The sequence below is a fragment of the Rattus norvegicus genome, chromosome 3 (assembly GCF_021556685.1).
Source record: "Rattus norvegicus strain SHRSP/BbbUtx chromosome 3, alternate assembly SHRSP_T2T, whole genome shotgun sequence".
NCBI classification, from domain to species: Eukaryota; Metazoa; Chordata; class Mammalia; order Rodentia; family Muridae; genus Rattus; species Rattus norvegicus.
This window is the reverse complement of record NC_141536.1, coordinates 76,922,169-76,932,807: the sequence shown is the minus strand read 5'-3', so window position 1 is coordinate 76,932,807 and position 10,639 is coordinate 76,922,169. Positions and strand designations below refer to the sequence as shown.

Below are 10,639 nucleotides of genomic sequence, written 5' to 3'. Positions count from 1 at the left end.
TCTCAGTGAGGGAGGGAGAAACGGTAATGGCCTTTACAAAGCTTGTGACTCACTGAGCTGTGAGGATGGGTCCAGTATGACCGGGTAGGCTGGGGGTCAGCTCACACCTGGAATCCCTGCTCTTGGAAGCACAAGTTTGCGACCTACCTGCCCGACCTTAGGAAGAAGAAAAACCATTGGATACGAGTTCAGAGGGGACATGTTGTTATATGATAGTGTGATGTGATCTCAGTATCACCGTGGGCCTCCCCAGGGGTGACAACAGGAGTATACCTTCGTGGTGAGCCAGACTTTGTGTGAACTTATCCGTGTTGAGGTAGTATTTCTTTTTTAAACAAATAGACAAGTGTAAAGCACTTTAAATGTGCCACCATAGCCACAAAGCTGCCCATGGGCTGTCTAAAGTCAGCCTATTCCACCTCATGCTGTTCGTAGGCTTCCAGTACAGACACCGCACTATCTTGGTTTACCTGTTGTTGGTAGGTGAATGGATGTTCAAGAGGTGAGAGGCAGGAATGGAGATATAATTCTAAAGAGGTGGTGAGGAGACGCCTTAGTGCTAACTTGCTTTAGATGAAGATGCAGAACTCTCCAACCCTGGACCATACCTGCCTGGATGCTTCTGTACTCCTGCCTCGATGATAATGAACTGAACCTCTGACCCTGTAAGCCAACCCCAATTAAATGTTGTCCTTATAAGAATTGCTTTGGTTGGGCTGGAGAGATGGCTTAGCGGTTAAGAGCACTAATTGCTCTTCCAGAGGTCCTGAGTTCAATTCCCAGCAACCACATGGTGGCTCACAACTGTCTGTAAAGAGATCTGATGCCCGATTCTGGTGTGTCTGAAGACAGCTACACTGTACTTATATATAATAAATGAATAAATCTTTTAAAAAAATTGCTTTGGTTGTGGTGTCTGTTCACAAGACAGGATAGGTTAGAAGCCACACTGGATTGTTTGAGGAAGGGGAAACAGGAAGCATAAATGTATTGATTATCTTTGTTTGTATTCATGTATGTATGTATTCGTGCATGTATGTATGTTTGCGTGTATGTATGTTTGCGTGTATGTATGTTTGCGTGTATGTATGCATGCCCTGGAACAAGTCGAAGTCAAGACAGTTTGGATGAGTTGGTTTACTCTTCCTACCATGCATGACCTGTGCTGGGGATTGAACTTAGGTTGTCATGCTTAGCAATCGCCTTTTCCTACGGACCCATCTCACAGGCCTCCAGGAAGCAGATCTTCTTGTTTCATCCTCCTGTCCTCAGAGTGTGCCATGAGCCCTGACTGACCAATGAGAAATACTCACGGGGTGAATAGCTGGCCAAACGCCACACAGGAAATCTGAACTGTTTTGATTTCTGTACTCAATGTTGATGGCAGAAGCAACCTGTCTCTCCTGGCTTGCCGGTGGCATTACCCCTGCCTGGTACCTTCTCAATCTGAGTAACTCAGAGGCAAAGCATGTCTGAAATTGTCCAATGGGAGGAAAGGCAGAAACAGCGGCCTCTGGAGAAAGGCCACTTCACAGCCTGGAAAACAACTGCTAAGATTAGCTTTAGTCAACTCTGCTTCTTAGAGCTCACCTGCGTCCCTTTCTAGCTTATTCCCACAGTGCATCTCAACTCAGGCAACCGCTTCGCAGTGTCTGCGAGCGCCGATAGGCATCCTGGAGACTCAGTGTATAGGCAGTGGGTGGATGGGGAGGCCATCCACACCTCAGAGACATTCCCAGGCTACCACGTGGAAACTGACACCCGTTCTACTTCCTCCATACGCAGGAGACCTTTAGTAAGGCTGAGCGAGTGAGGCCTGGGGCTTGGGAGAGTGTTCTGCCACTTATGGCCAGAGCTGAGACTGGTGTTGAGTGTTGTCCAAGCTTGGAGAGGAGGAATGAGGCCTAGAAACAGCCAGGGTCATGAGGTCAGTCAATAGCAGAGCTCGGACTAAACGCAGGCCTCTGATGCTCTTCAGCTCATATGAGCGCCATTGTCCATTCTTGGAAAGACTGATCGTTGGTTTTGATTTGAGACAGCGTGTCAGTGTGTGACTCTTGCCTGGAACTCTGTGTGAGTCCAGGCTAGCCTTAAGTTCATACGGATCTCTGGCCTTAGCCCCCACACCAGGTGTTGGGGTATAATCCATACAACCTGCCAAGGGGTTCTTGATAATTTGGTATATACTAAAATGGAATTCTTGCTATAGGACCAATCCTGTGAAGCACTGCTGGACACCTTCTTATAGATTCAGCTCGCCTACATGGCTATGGAACCGCAAATCAAAAGAAGTATCTAGCTAGATATTGTGCCAGCCCCCGGGAGGCTGAGGCAGGAGAATCAAGAGTTTAAAATGAATTAGTATTGTGTGTATGTATGATGTGTGTAAACTTGTGTGTGCCAGGGCACATGTGGACAACCTTGTGGAATCAGTTCTGTCTTCACACCTTTATGTGGGTTCTGGGGATCAGAGTTAGGTTACCAGGCCTGTGCTGTTTGGTGATTAATTTCAGTTGTCAACTTGACACAATCTATAGTCACCTTGATAAAGAATCTCAATGGAATGTCTAGAGAAGGCTGAGCTTGTTGGGGGGGGGGGTGTTTTCTTGATCGTGCTGAGGTTGAAAGATCTGGGTGGCACCATTCCCTGGACGGGATCCTGACCTGTAAGAGTAGATAAAGTGAACTGGAGACAAGTGTGCTTTAGCCCATTGCTGGTGACTACAGATGCCATGGGACTAGCTACCTCAGGCTCCTGATGGGTACCTGAGTGATGGACTACAATGTGGGGCCAGGAGGAAAATTAACCCTTTTTCTCCTAAATTGCTTTTGTCAGGATGCTTGATTGCAGCAACAGAAAGGAAACTGAGTCATGTGGCAAGCGCCTTTGCCTGATGAGCCACCTAACTGATCTTTCATTATTTCCTTTATTATTTCCAGGGTCTCACTGTGCAACTAAGGCTGAAAGACACCCACCTCTGCCTCCCAACACAGGTATTCCCTCCATACCCAAGCTTTTTTACCTATTCACTAACCAACACCCACCAAAGGGGCAGGGATGGAGAGAGAAAGGAAAAACAATAGACACGGTGTCATCAGTTAGCAGGGGCTATAAGTTAAGGCAGTGACATGTGGCTGTTAAAATGCTTCCTGTGAAATTAGAGGTGCAAAGTATACAAACAGCTGGAACTCTCGAACCTCATGGCTCAGAGTCTAAACTAGTACAAGCCCTTGGCACAGATACCATTTAGGTTCTTAAGTAATTCCTGTGCCTGCTTTATGTTCAGAAAGTCCCATTCCCTGGGCACAATGGGAGTAAGTGCTGAGCTACACAAAAACCTGTATTCAAAAGGATTCTCAGGCTGGAGAGATGGCTCAGTGGTTAAGAGCACTGACTGCCCTTCCAGAGGTCCTTAGTTCAATTCCAAGCAACCACTTGGTGGCTCACAACCATCTGTAGTGGGATCTGATGCCCTCTTCTGGTGTGTCTGAAGACAGTCACAGTGTACTTATATATAATAAATAAATACATCTTTAAAAAAAAAGTATTCCCGGGCTGGAGAGATGGCTCAGGGGTTAAGAGCACTGACTGCTCTTCCAGAGGTCCTGAGTTCAAATCCCACCAACCACACGTTGGCTCACAACCATCTGTAATGGGATCTGATGCCCTCTTCTGGTGTGCTTGAAATCAGGGACAGTGTACTCACATACATGAAATAAATAAATAAATAAATAAATAAATAAATAAAGAAAGAAAGAAAGAAAGAAAGAAAGAAATCTTTAAAAAACAAAAAGGTATTCCCAGGGGCCAGTGAGAGAGCACAGAGGTGAGAGGACAGAGGTGAGGCTTGAGGACCTGATCTGCTCCAGAAGCCACAGTGGGAGGAGAGAGTTGAGTCTCCGAAGTTGTCCTCTGACTTTCATGAACACTCTATGATAAGTGCCCTTGTCTTCTACACTTCATATGCACACATACATAATCAAATCAATAAACTTACAAAAAATAACTTCATAGCATCCCAAACTATAAGTTCATTCAAATGCTCTTTGACAGATGAATTAGAAAAATAAAGCCAGGTGAGGTAGCACACATGAGTCTGCCTTGACTTCAAGGTCAGCTCCAGGTACAGCAAGACTGTCTCTAAAATCTGCCTCGACATCTACAGAAAGGACAGTTTAGAACTGTACATCATGGGCTGGAGAGATGGCTCAGTGGTTAAGAACAACGACTGCTGGCTCACAACCATCCATAATGAGATCTGATGCCCTCTTCTGTTGTGTCTGGAGACAGCTACAGTGTACTTATATATAATAAATAAATCTTAAAAAAAAAAAAGAAACTGTACATCATGGTGCAGAGGACAGCTCTGAGAAGTGCACCAGGCGTGATGGATCCAGGAAACTGAGCCTGAGGAGACAGACACAAAGCAGATGGAGTTCAAAGGTAGACAAAGCTGGTCCGAGTTGGGGTGGTCATTAGAGGGGGCGGCTGCAAGCTGACAGGAAGGAGCCTCTGGGGATTGGTTTGGATAGGGTTGTACTTGAAACGTGGAGTTAAATGACCATGGTTTGCAAACATTAGTGAGAGGCTTCTCATACAGGGCAGATTAGAGCAGATTAAAAGTAGATACAGGCAGGTTTATTAGGGGGCAGCTCTCAGGTGGGGTCACTGATCTCCCAGGGGGAGGTTAGGGAAGTCACATCTGGGCTAAAGCATTTTATAGAGTTTAGTCGAGGGTTGATGATATGCCAGCTAAGAGCTAGATGGTGTCTATACATGGTCAAAACCCAAGCCCTGGGCAGCTTTCTCTGCAGGCCATGCTGGGAGGAGGAGGATAGATGGGCTTTGCCAGCTTGTGCAGGATCAGTCCGGGTTCCAGTGTAGTAAATAGGTGCAAGGTAAGCCTTTTTGTAGAGGTTTATGTTCTATGACATCATTATTTATTATTTGTTGATGGGAAAAGGCCATCAGCATGTAAAGGTACCTGTTGCCAAGCCTGACCTCCCACGTTCAGTCCCTGAGACTCATGGAGTGGAGGGAGAGACCTGACCTCCACTTGTGTGCAGTGGCAAATGTGCACATTCACAAATAAATATGTGTAATCGAACTTTCTAAAAAGGAGTGTGTTTGTTTGATTTTGTTTGACAGGGTCTCTCTATGTAGTCCTGACTGTCTTGGAGCTTACTCCGGAGACCAGGCTAGTCTCAAAATCAGAGAGATCTTTCTGCCTTTGCTTCCCTAGTGTTGGGGTTAGAGGTGTGAGCAGCACACCCAGATGCATAGGGTTTTTTTTAATTATTTTTTTTAGCCAGGCAGTGATGGCACACACCTTTAGTCTCAGTGCTCAAGAGGCAGGGACGTGGGCTGGAGGGGTGGCTCAGAGATTAAGAGAACTGACTATTCTTCCAGAAGTCCTGAGTTCAATTCCCAGCAAGCACATGTTGGCTCACAACCATCTGTAGTGAGATCCGATGTCCTCTTTCGTTGTATCTGAAAGCAGCGACAGTGTCCTCACCTACATACATATAATAAATAAATAAGATCTTTAAAAAAAAAAAAGAGGCAGGGGCAGGTGGATCTCTGAGTTCCAGACCAGCCTGATCTACAGAGTGAGTTCCAAGAGAGCCAGGGCTACACAGGGAAACTCTCTTTCAAAAAACAAAAAAGTTATTTTTTAAAATGTAGCTGGAGAGATGGCTCAGTGGTTAAAAGCACTGACTGCTTTTGCAAAGGATCCAAATTTGACTCCTGGCACCCACACTGGGTGGCTCATAACTGCCTGAGCTCCAGCTCTAGGGATCTGACCTCTGGCTTCCTTGGGTACCAGCCTCACATGCATTACCCACACATAGACATATACACATAATCAAAAAAGAAAACTATAATATATGTGATATGTTTCATATATGTGTATGTGGGCCACTCAGAAATTATACTGTGGGCTTCCCAGTGCCTAGCCCTCTGCCAGCTGTTTCCCGGACTGTACATGACCTCTGTCAGCCCTGATGAAGTTAAGGCAAAGCAGGAGTCCCTGCTCCCAGGTGTGGGTGTACCTGCTCTTTGTCCCTCTGTTCTATTTAGACCCTGGACTAATATTTACCTTGTAAACAGGAAATGGGGGAGGGTGAGAAGCAAGGCTAGAGCTGCTGTGTAGAACCAGGAGCCTTAAGAGACTGGTGCAGTGCAGACAGGTTGTAAGGGAAGGAGCTGTGTCAGGGAGACCCAGAGACTTGGGCCAGTACCCGTTCTGGGGCAAAAGATTGAAGAAGACAGCTAGAGGCCACATGTTCCTGGACTTGGCTCCTCCCCGGCAGCCTCTATTCACAGCACCCACAACACCCTTAGAGGAGAAGAAAGAGGAGCCGCCTCCTGGCTGAGAGCTACCTTGTCTCATAATGAGAGAGCTTTTGCCTGGCCACGCCTCTCTCTATTCCTTATATCTGTGCACACATCTGTTGATCAGTAGGCCCCGTGTTTCGTGTGCTCTGCATTGGTAAGCTCGATTAGTTCTCAACACAAAGCGTTATGCCCGCTGCACAGATAAGAAAACTGCAGTGCGTGGTTGTGAAGAGTTTTGCACCATCCCTGTTGTTGGGATGAGGAGGAGCCCCCAGAAGGACTCACTGATTTACATTTACTCACATAATAAATGTAAGGTGTTGGATGATGGTCTTCTCTATATGACTTTTCTCCCCAAGAACATCCACCCCTGGTTCCAGGAGAAACTGTCCTCTTGAATGTCAGGGGTGGACATTTGTCCCCAAGGCCCTGATCTGCTGACCTCTCCCTTGCCACTGATTTCTTCACATTGGTTCAATATTAACCCAGAGAGAGTCAGGACAATCCCTCAGATCCCAGGAGCTGACACACTATGTTGCACGTCCGCGGCCTGGGCCTACCTGGCTGCCTGGCTCTGGCTGCCCTGGCTAGCCTGGTACACAGTCAGCATGGTAAGGGGCACTTGGAGGCCTCGGGCAGAATAGAGGATGTGGGAAAGGCCTGAGGGCTGGGGTTTCCCTGCCTAAGATCAGAGAACACAGGGACAGCCCCAGGTGGACCTCAGATCAGAGTGTCCAGCTTAGAGATGTCGTCGTGTGTGGTGCAGGGAGAAAGGCATCGCTTCTGGGGAGTGGGCTAGGGCAACCAATGAAAGGCAGACGACTCACAGACTGTTCAGTGGCCTTCTGGGTACTTTCCTCATCCCCTCTGTCCCCTCTTGGAAGCTAGCAGAGCTGCCAGCTTCCTACCCCTAATGGTTAAGATAGCCAGGCTTCCAGAGGCGATTCCCATGCCCCTGCCCCCTGCTGCAGTGTTCCTGGCCCCTCAGCAAGCACTGTCGCTGCTCCAGCGGGTCCGCAGAGCCAACAGCGGCTTCCTGGAGGAGCTCCGAAAGGGCAACCTGGAGCGTGAGTGCGTGGAAGAGCAGTGCAGCTATGAGGAGGCTTTTGAGGCCCTGGAGTCTCCCCAAGACACGGTGAGCCCCACAACAGTGGCTGCTAAGAGGCAGGGCAGGTAGGCAAGGCCTGGGCTTCCTCAGCAGAGGAGTGCAGAATCACAAGTGACAGGAGTAGGAAGCATCCGGGTTGTTTCCCGTTTCAGACTTTCACTTCCATTCGGACCCCTGTCTCCTTGAGCTGCAAGATGGGCACCCAAAATCTGTCTTTGGGACTGTAGGCCTGGGTTGTCATGACATGAGGAAAGCTCATCAGCGTCAGCCCCCAGTATACTGCGGCTGTCTGGGTTGTCTGGTGTCTTTCTTGCTTAAGCCTTTCCGCCATCTTTGTGTTCCCTTGTGTACCCACTGGCTCTGGGGCTCTGTTCCATTCCCTTCGGGGGTTGGGGGAGGGTGTAGTGAGCTCTTTTGTCTCCTCCAGCCTGGAGGAGATCTTGTTCAGTCAAGTGTGCTGGGGCCTCTTTCTCTCTTCACATACTCTCTCACGGGTTGGGGATTTAGCTCAGCGAAAGGCCCTGGGTTTGTCCTCAGCTCCGGAGCGGGAAAAAAACAAACAAAAAAACATACTCTCTCCTTTTGGAAGCCAACGTAGGAGACTAAAGCTGGGCTCAGGTGGTAAGGAACGGACGTAGTGTAGAGTAGAACTCCATCCTGCCATGGCCTCACCCCCAACCCTTGCTTTGCAGGATGTGTTCTGGGCCAAGTACACAGGTGAGTGGCCAGCAAGGTTTGCCCAAGGAGGGGAGGCTGGGGAAGGGGATACTCCAGCCAGAGAATGCCCTCTCCTTCAGAACTTGGTGCTGCATAAAGCACGCCCCGCACCCACTCTGCCCTCCCACATCCCTGCCTCCATCACCTGTTCCCACCCTGTCCCCACAGCGATACCAAGTGAATTTCTGCTTTTTGTTTTCAGTGTGTGATTCAGTGAGGAAACCTCGAGAGACCTTCATGGACTGTCTAGAAGGTGGGGAACAGACTCTGCGTGGGTGGGTGGGTGCTGGGGAAGCCTGGGAGAAAAGAATTGCTGACTGGTCAGGAGCCTTGGCTCAAGTGGTATCTTCAGTGCCTGACAGTGCCTCTTCATCCTTGGTCAAGGATGCCTTTGCATGTGGCCTTGTGTCTGGCACTTAGCCAGACTGTTGGAGGAATGAATGGATGATTAATCTCAGGGCCCTACTGCACTTCTGTTCACCATGTGTCAGAGCTCGGTCTTGTTAATTCACTCTCTAAAAACGTTTTTGTTTTGTTTTCGAGACAGGGACTCCAACAGCCCAGGGTGGCTTTAAACTTGCTAGGTGCTGAGGATGACCCTCCCATTTCTACCTGCCCAGGGCTGGGAGTCCAGGCATGTGCCTCCAATGGCCAGGTTCATTCTCCTGGACATCTGACAACTCCCCATTACTCACAGGCTCTTAGCTAGGAAAACTTTGCCTCTCAGGCCTTGACTTCCTATTCTAGACGCCCCCTCCCCCCAGAAGTGGACCAGTAAACATGTCAAGATGTCTCAATCCTTGCTTACTTTGTTACTTTCTCCAGAGCAGTCAACAATCTCCACTGAAAACCCTGTCCTCCCCAGGGACTTCTCTGAGTCTTAGGGACAGCCTCCCTCTGAAGCATTCTGAATATACCTTTATTCTAATGATAGGCTTTACTATGGACAGGGAACTCCTTAAGGGCTATAGTTTCCTTCCTCCTTTCCTTCCTCCTTTTCTTCCTTCCTTCCTTCCATCCTTGAGTCAGGGTCTCTGGTAGCCTAGGCTGGCTTTGAACTCCTAACCCCCCACCCTCCCATCTGCATCTGAATGTGGAGCCACACACCTGCACCACTGTGCTCAGCTCATGGTTCCACTTCTTTCTAAATTTTTTATTTCCTTAAGATGGTGATTTTTTTTTAAAGACTAGATTTTTCTATTTAGCCTTGGTTGTCTTATAACTTGCTGTGTAGACCAGGCTGGCCTGAAACTCACAGAGCTCTACCTGCCTCTGCCTCTGCCTCTGCCTCCTGAATGCTGGGACTAAGGGCATAAACCACCACACCAATACTTGTCTTTTTATTGTAATATGAGTGGGTGTTTGCCTGATGTACATCTGTATACCACTTATGTGTCTAGATCTGCAGAGTCCAGAAAAGGGCATTAGATCCCATGGAACTGAACTTAGAGGCCTTGTGTGCTACCCTGTGGGTGCTAGGAATCAAACTCTGGTCCTCTGGAAGAGCAGCCAGCGCTCTTAACCACTGAGCCTTCTCTCCAGCACGGGGATATCTTTTTGTAGATAGCGTCTAAATGCATATGAACTGGCCTTGAACCCTCTTGTACTTCTGCTCGCTGAGAGCCAGAGTTATAGGAGGAGCCGCCAAATAGGTGCTGGGGGTATTAAGAGCATAGAAAAATGCTGGGTTTTAAAGAACTCACAAGCTCAGGATAACAGAAATACCGTAGGGATTCCTGGAAAGGCAGGAGAGAGCAGGAAGAGCAGCTGGCTTGTCAATCCGAGATGGCTTCTCAGAAGTGCTGTTTACCTGGCCTTGTGGGCTGAGCTAGTGAACAAACCTGGGAGAATTCCAAGTGTGGAAACTGTGTGCAAAGGCCCTAAGATAACAAGGGCGGGAGATGGGATTGGATTACAATTGTGCCTGTGACCGGGTTGTCACGTGGCTGTTGTGGAGTGGACAGAACAGCTGCAAAGGAGTGAAAGGCGTCCAGTTACAGATGGACTAGAGAGAGTCTGGGGCATGTGGGCAGACAAAATGTTGATAGAAGACTGGTGGGCATCTCAGGGTCCGATGTAGACTCGGGTGTGTGCTTCTGCAGGTCGCTGTGCTATGGATCTGGGTCTGAACTACCATGGGAATGTGAGTGTCACCCATACCGGCATCGAGTGTCAGCTGTGGCGAAGCCGCTACCCACACAGGCCTGAGTGAGTGCTGGGCAGGCCAGGAGGGGAAGCAAGTGCATACTCGCAAGGCACAGGGTCCCTGAGCATTCTTCTCTTCCAGCATCAACTCCACCACCCATCCTGGGGCTGACCTGAAGGAGAACTTCTGCCGAAATCCAGACAGCAGTACCTCAGGGCCCTGGTGCTACACCACAGACCCTACTGTGCGCAGAGAGGAATGCAGTATCCCTGTCTGTGGTGAGCTGGGGCCAAGCAGTCCATGGCTGAGGCCCAGAGGTCTTCATAAG

General features: G+C 48.7%; 1 protein-coding gene across 3 annotated transcripts in view; it reads left to right on the top strand.

The window, feature by feature from the left end:
• Positions 1-6,819: 6,819 nt before the first annotated feature.
• The window catches only part of F2 (coagulation factor II, thrombin), a 40,695-nt gene continuing 36,875 nt past the window's right edge, over positions 6,820-10,639 (top strand). Inside the window, exons 1-6 of one of the 3 annotated variants that reach the window (XR_015682173.1) lie at positions 6,822-6,951; positions 7,312-7,475; positions 8,141-8,165; positions 8,368-8,418; positions 10,268-10,373; positions 10,453-10,589. Coding sequence is in view for 2 of the 3 variants with exons in the window: in NM_022924.2 (NP_075213.2) it covers positions 6,873-6,951; positions 7,312-7,475; positions 8,141-8,165; positions 8,368-8,418; positions 10,268-10,373; positions 10,453-10,589 (562 nt within the window). In the remaining variant the exon portion in view is untranslated. 3 annotated transcript variants of the gene reach the window in all.